Source organism: Tetrao urogallus (assembly GCF_951394365.1).
Source record: "Tetrao urogallus genome assembly, chromosome: 4".
NCBI classification, from domain to species: Eukaryota; Metazoa; Chordata; class Aves; order Galliformes; family Phasianidae; genus Tetrao; species Tetrao urogallus.
Window position 1 is genome coordinate 3,479,855 of NC_136817.1, and position 13,004 is coordinate 3,492,858.

The window sequence follows — 13,004 nt, forward strand, 5'->3', positions numbered from 1 at the left end:
AATTCCAGTTAGTTAAATCCCTCTACAAAATTTTCTTTCCATGTATCATGTATTATGTATTTTACATATATTTGTTTTACACATCAAAAGGCAGATTCACTTCCTTCTACCTTGCTTTCACATAAAATACATGTTAAATGCCACTCCAATGTGGCTACATTGGAGCATTCACCAAAATCAGAACCATTTAAAATTTATGGGGTTTATTCTTCTTTTATCAAGCATTTTCTACATACAGAACATTCACGTGGTGCAAGGTACAGAAGAAAAATGCATGAGACAGACTACTGCAAATAAGTGAATAACGGACAGTTCACACGACTCTTGTTTGTTCACAATGGAGAAAGGTTGTTGAAAAGGAAAACAGATTCAGTAACTAGAAATGTAAGCAGACTCTTAATTCAGTTAAATGTACCTACCAGGAGATTTGCTCAAGCTAAAGAGAGATTTACTGTATCACAAAGGGCAGGATGCTAAATGTACACAAGATTACAATGCTAGAAAATTCCAGATTTCTAAATTTACACAATCTAAATCAGGGTAAAATTTTGTTTAAAAAAAGTATTTTTTTTTTTTCAATTTCCTTCTGAAAAAGGAGGTCAGTTTAAGAGCTTATAAGCATTCCTTAGCAAAAACATAATAAAAATAAAAACACTCCCAAACTTTTAAGTCATTGCTCTAAGTCTGGATAGTTGTTTACTGCTGGCTTTCTTATCCTACTGATTATTGTTATTTTATTTCTGAGAATCTCATTTTTCCCATTTAGATGTTTCCTCATCATTACAATTAGAATTCTATGTTAATAAACAAAAAAAAAAAAAAAAAAAAAAAAAGATTTTGATGGTGGAGGTGGGTTTTTTGCATTTTTTTTTCACTAGTCCAATTGGATGCATGAAATAGAAAATTTGCTGAGTTACCCAAATGGTTTAATAAATATGCATCAATGGTATAATGAATAAGAAAAAAAATATAATCTACTTGTTAACTTCAATTCTCTGAGTTTCCAGCTTCCTAAAATGTACACATTTTTTAAAAAATATCAGTTTTCTTGTCAGTAAAAGTAAAGCTTTGTGTAGTCAGATCTCAGAATTTGGTTACTCTGAATAAGTAAATGCAGCGGTTCTCTGTAGTAGAACTCAGACTCCTTACTGATGGAACTCTGTGACAGCTGAAAAACCTAACATCTATTCTTTTTCTTAAAAAAGAAAAAAAAACACAAACAACCAGCAAAACAGCTTTCTCAATTAAGACTCGTCATAAAGATAAGCTTCTTGAATTTCACTGATCAGAAAACTGTGCACTGCAAATATAATTTCTCTTTTTTCTCTTTCTATGTCCCAAAGCTTGAGACAAAAATTTGATAGTAAATGTTTCTCTCCAATGATAGGCAATCCTGTAGTCACAATGGGAATAATTTATACAATTTCTATGCTTTACCTTTCTTGTGACACTTTCACTTCAAGGCACAAAAATATTAAACAGTGAACTGACAAAACAGGACATCCTATTTCAGTTTAAGGAACAAAAAGTTGTACATCTCTCATTTTGTGTCTGAAGCAAAGCAAACCAATATTTGAATAATATTCAATTCTTCCATTTACAAATGCAAAGTATCATGTTAAATTCCCTGAAGCTTTATGGTTTTTCCTATTTTCTTTAAAGTAATGCATGGTATTTGTCATCAATTTCAATACGTAGTAATTCCAGTCAACCAATACAATCTTGGTTGATATTTAATAAGGCTACCATATTAGCAAATAGCTGTTGCTTTAGTAACTTATGTGGAAATTGACTCAAATTGCATTCAAGTCAAAGAAATATCAGGCATAGAAGGGTCGAACAATTTCAAATGAAATTGGTGTAAATTTAAAGAATGCTATAATTTAAGTGCAACGTACTGTAAAACTATTAATTCAGCAAATATTCAACATAGATTCTTATGCTTCCCCAACCCAAATTACTGTGTTGCCTCTCTCAACTTCAGTGATTTCACAATTTAACTTATTGAGGCGTCCATCCAGGATAAACAGAGATTCCTTGGAAGGGGTCATGAGATACTGACCAAAAAGGCCACTGTCTTTTATAAGACGGTTCTTACTGTTCCAAGGCCATTCGCCTGCCCTGACAGGCTCCTTAAGACTCTTCACCATCTTAACCTTTCCAGAGGAGAGCTCCACAAAGAGAACGTCAGTTTGTGTACTGGAACTACAGTAGATGTTGTATTGATGAGCTTCAGTGAATGATGGCTGAAAAGCTACATCAGATATGTGCAAATTTGTGTGAATGTCAAATGAATCTTCTATTTCTCCTCTCAACGTTATGGTCTGGATCCTCATGAGACCCTTTGCATCATCAATGCTGACAAGGTAGTGTCCATCTGGAGAGACGTGTGGTCTGCCTGTTACATCGCCATTGTATCCAATCACAGAATCAGTAACACTATCCACTATAAGCTGTGGCAGAACAGCACCAGTGGTATCAGGTTTACAGTAGATAAAAAATAATCCTCCAAGATGTGTATAAGCCAGGGACTGAGGAATGCAATTATAATCCTTTAAACTAATTGTCTTGATGTACGACATTGTTTCAAGATCAATCTTCTGGAGCGTGGGCTCATCTTTATGAAGAATAAATCCAAACCTGGAAGGAAAAGCACAAAGTCAAAGAAAGAGGTATTGTATGCATCATGTCCAAATGTGGAAAGGCAACATAATAAAGTACATGAGTTAATACTTGCAGCAGTGTACAAATACAATTTAGCTTCAGATGTTCCAGAGATGAAGCATTTTATATTATTTAATTTTCAGTGTTCTTGTAATTATATTTTAAATTGTGCCAAATAAAATATCTAAAAATCATTTCTCTGCTTAATTGGCAATGTTTTATTTCTATAGACTCTAGGGGGAAAGTAAACATTACTCTGAATGTCTATTCAGTTAAAACTTTTACAAAAGCTAGGTGGAAGAAAAATATTAAATATCAATAGATAATACATCCCACAAGCTTTTATTCACTTCACATTCTTCTTCAACTTTCTTGGGAATCAGCTTTATCCAGAGCTCATTGTTATTCAGATAATTATCCTAATTTTTCTCATTCTAATTCAGCAGAAATGAATATCGTAAAAGGATTTAAGTTTATGCCTCCCAACTACCCAAAACTCACATTTCTTACATTTTTAAATGAATCTTTATACATTTCAATATATTCAAGGAGTTCTCACTGAACATGAATAATATGATTAAACCTTAAAATTCTAGAGCTTAATGTTTGTAGCATTTTAAACATATACTATATGACTATTCTGTGTTAAGCTGTAAGTTCTAACTGCACAATTTTTTGATTGCATGTATGCAAAAGCCAGTGCTCTAAATACTGTAAAGTTATGTCAAAGTTTATTAGTCTTGTTTACAATCTAAGGACCGTTCACAGCACTCCTCTGAAACAGCTGTTTTCCTTTGGCACATTTCTTAACATTTTACTTTGAATCTTTGATCACTACAGTGAAACGTTCTTGCTGCTGTGTGATGACATTTAATCTAAAAATACCTTTCAGATCCTATCCATATGAAGAACCACAATGTTTCAACAACCGAGTGGTTGAAAATAGTTCAAAATTTCACATTATACTTTGCAAGCCCAACATATTCAGTAATCCTTGATTAAGGAAAAAACATGCAGAAAGATTTCAGGACACTGCTCAGCCAGTTCCTCAGATATGGTAGGTTTAATTATATTTGTTCTTCTTCTTACCAAACGTGTACAATTTTCTGGAACATTTTTTAATTTCAGCCCTACTTTCCAAAATCCTTGCATCCTGCTTCAATATTATTGGACCATAGTACTGCAGAATAATTTCTGCCTTTTTTTTTTTTTTTTTTTGCCTGAATGAGTATTAAATCAGGGCTAGCTACCACTGTTGGTTATTAATATTATTTTCTTATAATGTTAACAGTCCAAAGAAATTTTCTAGTTCAAACTTTAAAAACTCACAATTTTAGACACTGATATAACGTGGAAAACTTTAACCTAGAGGTAAGTGCATTAAAAGATCAGCTATGGTAGCAGAATATTAATATGGTGAACTTAAGTAGAAGTTTTAACTTATAAAGCATTTTACAAATATCACAGTAAGTGAAGCAAGAAGCTGAGTGACTTCCCTATGGCTATATCATGATCCGCTGGCAAAGCCAGGGTGATGATACCATGTCCAACACATTTTTTTTTTACTGATCATGATACAGGTTACCCAAACCAGTGCAAATGAGATCTTAAGAGAGATAGATGGGAATAAGTGCAAATAACCAAAACACATCTTTTTTAATAGATCATCACAGATCATGAAATCCTGATTCAAAATTCACTTGACTGTGTACAGCAAGGATCAGTTGCAAATAAATTTTAGCCCACTGTCCAGTAACCTAATTGCTGCCTTCTAACAACCATGTGCATCTGTCTGTACTGCCTTCTTTCCAGCATTATGAACATCTTGGCATGCCAGTTTGTGGATACACTGTGTAGTGTGGTTGACACACATGAATGACATCCAGAGAGACCTAGACAGGCTCAAGCAGTGGGCCCAGGTGAACCTCATGAGATTCAACAAATCCAAGTGCAAGGTCTTGCACCTAGGTTGTGGCAATGCCCACTGTCAGCACAGGCTAGGGTATGTAAAACTGGAGCACAACCCTGCCAAGAAGGTCCTGGGGGTACTGGTGGATGACAAGCTGGAAATGAGCCAGCAATTTGCCCTCACAACCCAGTAAGCAAACTGTATCCTGGGCTGCACCAAAAGAAATGTGGCCAGCAGGTCCAGGGAGGTGATCCTGCCCCTCTGCTCTGTGTTAGTGAGTCCTCACCTGGAATACTGCATCCAAGCGTGGAGTCCTCAGTGTAAGAGAGATGCGGACCTGTTGTACATGTCCAGAGGAGGGCCACAAAAAATGATCCCGGGGTGGAATACCTCCCCTGTGAGGACAGGTTGAGGGAGCTAGAGCTGTGGAGAAGAGAACACTCCAGGGAGACCTGATAGCAACCTTCCAGTATCTAAAGAGGGGCTATAAGAAAGAAGGGAACAGATTCTTCAGCAGGGTCTGTGGTGATAGGACAAAGGGAAATGCTTTCAAAAAGAGGGGAGATTTAGATTGGATATAAGAAAAAAGTTTGTTATGATAAGGGTAATGAAGCATAGGAACAGGCTGCCCAGTAAGGTGCTGAATGCACCTTACTCATTCCTGGAGACATTCAAGTTGAGGCTGGACGGGGCTCTGAACACCTGATGTAGTTGATGTAGTCCCTGTTCATAGCAGGGGAGTTGGACTAGATGACCTTTAGGGGTCCCTTCCAACACAAAATAATCTACGATTCCATGGATTCTAAGGGAAGCTTTGAAGTATAAAGATCAGCTGGAAAAAAGAAAGAAAGAAAGAAAGAAAACCACCCCTATGTAATAAAATAGTATAATTTACCAGATTGTTAAACAATGAATTATCAATACTAAAGTGTTGCCTTCCAGTGGTGTGCATAATCCCAACTCAGTGGGGACGTTTCACAGAACTGATATTAGTGGCGTTTTATTGAGAATTTAATACAAACAGCAAGTGAATGAGCTGAGCTTCCACTATTCCACTGTTTGGTTGTCATTTATCTTTTTGCTTCTTTCACTTAAAGTAAAGCCAGACTATTTTGAGTGGGTAAAGAAGTTGGCACTGGAACTCTATGTTTCATTCTGTCTTGTGGCTAGCTGAATTCAATCCCCAAAGCTACCATAATCTAATAACTTTTCAGAAGCACTTAGTTTTCCAGAAGGATTAAAAAAACACAGCCACTCATAATCATGCAATGAAATTGTGCCTGTCGCCTTTGTGCTCTTAGCCTGTTTTTTTATGACTAGGCTGTTGGGGAACAAGTGATACTTTAGAGTAACTTCACTTTTCCCAAATGATTTACAGATAGATGGTGGTGTGCTTAATGCAAAATTTCTGCGTATAAAGATTGATATTCAGAAGTCTCCCACTGTTCATTAAACCACGATCAATATTTATGAGAATCTCAACCCTCATGTCTCTTCTATGCAGTGAAATCATACACAATATTCAACGGCATATAAAGGCATTTGTCAGAGTGCATATTGTGAACTTGTGCAGTTCAAGCCTTCAAGATACGAGAGCAAATCTTCACATTTCCAATTCTTTATTTTTACAGTTTATGCATGTGGGAAACTGTAGCCTGTGGGCATAACACTCCAATTGGAGTACATACTAGATCTCAGAAATCTGAGATTGTTTCTTACTTTACTTACTGTATATGTATGAATAATAAAGATTTTAATACCAGACTTTCAACAATTTCAATCACATCAAAATTTTTCAATCACATCATGACAAACTGTCAAAAAAGAGAAATCTGAATAATTATGCTTAGCAATTCTACAGCACTTTCCATCTGAGGAATGCACTGGGTTTGGCTGCGATGGAGTTAATTTTCTTCATAGCGGCTCAGATGGTGTCATGTTTTAGATTTGCGACCAAAACAGTGCTGTTAGAACACTGTTGCTATTGCTGAACAGTGCTTATACAGCAGCAAGGCCTTTTCCATTTCATCTTCCCCTCAACAAATAGGCGGAGGGTGGAAGAGTCTGGGATGCAGCCAGGACAGCTTTCTCCAGTTGACCAAAGACATTCTGTGCCATATAACATCATGCTCAGCAATAAAACTCTCTCTGAACAGCCACTGCTTGAAAAACTGGCTGATTTGCAGTGGTGACTCATGCTTTTGCATCACTCTTTTTTTTTTTTTTCACTCCTTCACTTATTAAATTGTCTTCATGGTGAACCATGAGCTTTGTTGCTTTCAGCTATCCCATTCTCTCCCACATCTCAGTAAATAAAAGTGAAGATGTGTGGTGGTTCAACTGCCAGCCAGGGTCAACCCACAACAAGCAGACATTAGCAGTCTGTGAAAACTAACGAGCTTTGCAATACCAAGATGAAGGGAGATGGAGAGAAATAAGTTACATGACTTGTCCAAACTAACCGAATGGAGACAGGAAGAATATCCTAAAAGGTGTTAATTGCAAAATGCATTTTTTCAACAGTGAAGTCCACATGAATGAGTGCCCTATTTTCCTGTTTTTGGAGGCATTGGGGGCAGGTGTGAGGAAGCAATAAAAAAACTACCCTCATAATTAAGAGTGGAATAATTAAAATGAATAAAGTTAAGAGCACGTTATAAAAGATTGAAGAATCACAGATTTGTAAGCAATGCAAGGGACCTCTGGAGATCATTTAGTCCAACCCCACTGATAAAGCAAGTTCCCTACAACAGATCACATAGGAAAGTGTCCAGAAGGGTCTTGAATATCTCCAGACAAGGAGAATCCACGGCCTCTCTGGGCAGACCATTCCAGTACTGTGTCACCCTGAGAGAAAATACTTTTTTTTTTCTGTTTTCTTCTTTTTATTTAGATTTTTTTCCTTTTTATCTGTAAAGGATAAATTTCAACATTCTGCAACGTAAAATATCAGAAAAATTGCTTTCAGGTGAAATTAATATGAAAACTGACATGGAATGTATTCACTTTCTTAAATATTAGTGACATTTTTGTTTAGTAGAAAAATATACAGTGCAGACAAATGACTTCATTTATTTTAATGCTATAGCTAGAAAAAAAAGTCTTGACACTCAATTACTAGAGTGTAGTTTAAGAATGGAATTTAGTATTCAGATTTAGGTAATTGTAAGTCAGTATGTAATGCAAAAGCAGGGAGCAGTTAACTTTAACAAACAAAAATTCAACTACCGTGTTCATCAGCTCTCATGAAAATATTTATGCTCAATTTTAAGAGGAGGCAGCATGCTTAGACTTCCATCTAGAATGGCAGTGACAGAATTTTGTGTATTCTGATAGATTTCAAGTAATACACCTTAAAAAAAGGTGCTTCAGACTAAGCACATTTGCAAAATGATTACAGTGCCACAGCCGCCAGTGTAATTTAGAATTATAGTTTTTTTTTTATAATCTGGTCTTTTCATCAGCGTATTAAAAAAATGATACACAAACTAAGAAAATGTAAGTGACAAAACCAATGCGTGACAGGGTGCAAGATAATACTGAGACCTTTAGCTATAGAACTAGGGAAGATCTTTTTTTTTAACGGGAAGTTCTAGTCAAATAAAGTATGAACTAACAGTGGAATAGATATTCCATACAAAGTTCCGAAATCATGTGAATTCTGACATCACCTCTTCAAAACAGTTTTTTGCAAGGTACTGTTTTTTCCAACTTTCATATTGCACAGGTAAGATTCCATCTCCTATACCCAAAGAATAGCTGAGCAAGAAGCTAGCGTGGAGCTGTCAACAAGAAGCAAACTCACAACTGAGTTTCCCAAACGTTGTTATTTTCTTCCAAACGGTATGCATTATTTATGAGCGCAGCTGTATTCATCATAGAACAGGAAAATGTCTAAATACTGGTTAAAAAGTAATGACAACACAAGGCAAGCCTGAGGAAATGAGATTATTATTGTTGTTATTTCTGAATACTTTAACATAAAAATGTATCTGTGGTTGAGCTCAGAAAAATTGACAGAGTGGAAAATTATGTAAACACTGATATCCTCCTCCTTTTTGTTTCTGGCCCTACATCCACAGATTATTTCCCTTCAGTCAATAGCCATTTTGTGAAAAAGATCTGAGATCAAACTCTTAAGTAATGTTCTCAGAACAGAAAGCAAGTAAGAGGCAAAGCGAACTAGATGAACTACAGTGAAAATTATTTGTACCACGAAGGAAAAACCAGTACTTTGATACAAAGTACAAGTTTTTAACCTGTTCAACTCAATTCAATAAAATAAGAAACATTATGCACTTTACCTCAAGTGAATAACACTGATGTTTAAAACCGTTCTTAAATTCTACTCATTAGGGACCATTACTCAAACTTGTGCAAAAAAAATAAAAATCAAAATCAAATAAAAAAATCAATATAGAATCCATATAGTCCTGCTTCTACAAATCTTGACCAAATTTGCCCCAAGAAAATGCCATTCTCTGCTCACGAGCGGTCTGTTAGATGATTACGATAGGATTACGGTAGACTCCGATTCTATAAAGATCTAATCTGCCAATGTGGGAAAGTACTATTTAAACAAAATTCTAAAATAAAAATGCGTTAAATATCAAATCTCTTTTTTTCTCTGATGAAATTATGAGTAAATTATCCACTGTAGTTCTGAAGAAGACATCAGCAAGAAAGTAAAATGATTCAACACTGACATTACTTTTCTTCATTAAAATTATTTCTCACTCTATATGTATAAATAGATGATTCTCAGGAAGACTGTTTTCACTGATCTATTTATTTATTTGTTTTACTTCATAGAGGCCTTGCATTCAGATCACTGAAATCATCACAAAGTTAATTTTTCTCTTTTTGCAATAAATCTTTAAAATAAGTTTTAATATACATTATTTATTCTTCTTTTCTATATATCTTCTGTGCTATATTGCACAAATAAAATACTTATCTCTAAATATTTTATCCATAAATTTAGATTCAAATTAGACCATTAGAAATCAGAAAGACTTCCAAAATGAAAACTATCAGCATTGCAAGGGCACACATCTTCCCCTCTGGATGAAGAAATTGATTGCTCCCAGAATAGTTCATTGATGACAAGTTGCTGAGAAACATCTTTAATTTCTGCAGTTCAGGAATGGTTGTTTGGATTTTGTCTGTTGGTCAATCAGCATAAAAGTTGTTTTACTTTTGGGTACTGCAACAATTTTTGACCTTAGAACTTTCCCTAATTTTGTTCCAGTTGTTCATCATGACTTTAGGCTTCATATTTCTGTTTTGCAGCAGAATAGGCTCCCCCCTGTACCCGTATTACTCTGTTAAGCACAGAATCTTCCTATCACAGTAAATGAAATGTTTAAAACCCTGTCAGAAAAAGTTATAAATAATACTTTCAGCAGTAACACGTGACTATGATAACGTACCTCTGAAACCTTAACATAGTAGTTCTAAGGAACAGAAATGAGAAGATAACAGAGTCAGAATAAGAAAATCAAAAACAGAAGAAAAGGTTGCGAGGTCACCCTGATGGAAAACGAGCAATTTCTGCCTATAAAAACAGCATCACTTTCATTTTTATTAAATGAATGAAAAGGTCAGTTCAGATATAGAATAAAATTAAATGGCAGGTCTCTTTTACTACTATTTTTTTTCTCCTCTCTCTTTCAGTTTTAGACTGTATCTGCAGAGCATTTAAACCATATCTCACTAGAGATCTACAGAAGTGAAATGGAATGTATGTTGAAGAGTATGTCCAAACAACCAATATCAAGAAACTATTAAGAAATTTCTCCTCCTGCTATGCTGGATTCTTCAAACAGTTTTTCAGGCTCCATTGGAAGAGCTCACTTCTTTTAACATGGTCCAAACAGTCTGGGATTTTGAATCATGTATGCACCACTGCACACTGTAAGAATTGTCCTGGTATTTCAGGGTAATACTTTCATAGGTAGTAATGAGAGTAATAAAATACTCTCCTCAGAGTCCATGAGTTGTCTGAGGCTTCTGTTACAATAGATGTAAATGAAATACATTTTCACTATTGCAAATTGGTTACAGTATTCACAAGAAAATAATCCAGGACATTTTATGACAAAGAAAGTGTATTTTTAGAATCCAGGAATATACAAATTATTTGTGCTTTAACTGAACTAATTCTCGGGGGGGGGGAGGGGGAGAAAAAAAAAAGAAAAAAGGAAAAAAATTAAAAAGAAAAAAAAGAATAGGAAACAAATGTGTTTTTTCCTTGTATATTTTAGAAAAGGTGAGCAAACAGTTTAACAACAACCAAAAATTACTTCATTGCATAAAGAGTGAAAGTCAAGGAAAGACCTAGATACACTGACACAGTGAACAAAAGACATTCCTAAAAATAGCCTTGAATGTCAGTACAAGGAATGACAGAATTAAGATCTGGCACACTAAAAAACACAGTAACAGCATGGTGGGCAGATGTCATAGAGAATGCATAGGAAAAATTACACAGGCCAAAATAAATAGTCAGTTCTTGTAGAAAATGAATAATGAGGTAAAGATAAGGAATTTAAAGGTGATAGATTATTTATGTCAAAACATTCCTCAGAGGTCCTCATTTTCAAAATGAAGCTCACCTACTGTGATATCAGGGGACATAACAACATTGAGAGCAACAACAAACAGTAAACTTTACAACTTCTTTCTTTGGCCCCATATCTTCTCTCTTTTTTTTTTTTTTTTCTCCCACTAATGACCCCAATTAAAATAGCACTAGACTAGACTAAAAAATAGCAGACACTTTCAAAACATGACTGATTTTTTTGGCACATAAAAGCATAAGAGATGACATTTATACTGTAAATATAAGATCAGCATGGGAAGAACTGAGGCACGTTGTGACAAAGTTGCTGTGTTAAATTATTAATGCATAGGGGTATTTTTTTGTTGTTATCATTGCTGTTAAGATGGAAGTCAGAATAGTTTATCTACAAGGAAATATTGCATGTCGACACTTGGGAACATATGGAATGAACACAGTCAAAACAGAGTCTACCACTGCAGATTTTGAAGTTTTCTTTGATTCATATAAATACATAAGCATCTCAGCTTTACTAAATATTAAAATATATAATTTATCATAATATCAAATAGAAAAGAATGTCCTGAATATTTTTTTTCTAAATTCTCGAAGTTACGAATATACAAATAAAATTTTGCAAATTCATTTTCACCATTCCAAATACACGAGCCAAAATACAAAATTATAAGGGCTGCTTTGAAGAAAAATAAATTTCATAACAGGCATACATGGCATGATGTTTGACAATTTTAAAGTAATTGAGTTTTGGAAGTTAATCAGTAAACATACAAAATCTTTGTTAATTCCATTATTTTAAGATCATCTCAAGGTTAGATTAACCCTTATAGATTGATTTATTTGGAATACCAATGAGGATTTAAAGTAAAACATAAGGAATTTTCTATTGCCAATAGTAGCTGAGCTTTCTGAACTGAATCTTTCAATCTGTATGTCCTCCATAATATCTTTAGAACAAAGATGCTGCAAAATTTACTATTTAAAGTAGAAGGATGCAGAAAAAAGAGTTCTTGCTGTCTTATCTCCTTCTTCCTGAGAAGTTCCTTTGAGCTTATTCTTTAAAAAGAATAAACATAAGGACCAAAACAGTCCTTCTTTATGTGGGGGAATACAGAGAGGGAAGGAATGGCTACAGGATTCCCATTTAACACTACCATCACAAAGACACAGGTTACAGAGATGGGAGATAGTACTGCAGGAGCCCCTAAACCTGTGTGTGTGCATTGCTACCGTGAAGGATTTACTGTATGATTCTGCAGTCATCATTAGACATTGCAGTTAATTGCTACATCTTTGATGATTGCCCTGCTGCTAATGACCTGCTTTCTCCAAATCCTCAAGCTTTCAAGTTTTCACTCCTGTAGAAGTACCTATATTTATAGCTTAATGACTAAGAGCAGTTTGCAAACTTCTCTATTCCTGTAAAATCGCATCTTCTTAATTTAATTTCTAAAATATTAAATTATCTTGCATCTTTGAGCTAAATTACATTCTCTACATGAAATATTCAACCTCTTTGCTCTCTAGTTGACTTCACATTTACAGCTTTTTTTTTTTTTTTTTTTTTTGACTTTTGAAACATTTGAATAGGAAGTCCTTTCTGATTACACCAGACTTCTGAAATAATATTCTCTGTGCATACTTTCATAAAAATATTGAAAATTCTCTCACAGTCCTTCAGCTATTTCACATCTTTGTACAGGCTTAAATTCTGGAATTAAATGTGAATTTCTCCATCCAAACTTACAAATGTATTGAGTCACCACCCCACAAGGGCATTTAAATTTCTCGTTGGCACCATACTCCAATTACCTCTTAAAGAAAAGCTTAGTTTTTGGAATGTGCTGAACA

At 34.8% G+C, this 13,004-nt stretch overlaps 1 protein-coding gene across 1 annotated transcript in view; it reads right to left on the reverse strand.

The window, feature by feature from the left end:
- Window positions 1–1,937: 1,937 nt before the first annotated feature.
- The window catches only part of FSTL5 (follistatin like 5), a gene marked incomplete at both ends in the record, with an annotated part of 215,004 nt that continues 203,937 nt past the window's right edge, over window positions 1,938–13,004 (reverse strand). Inside the window, one exon of the mRNA XM_079534468.1 lies at window positions 1,938–2,640. Within this exon, the coding sequence (XP_079390594.1) occupies window positions 1,938–2,640 (703 nt within the window). The remainder of the gene's footprint in view (window positions 2,641–13,004) is intronic.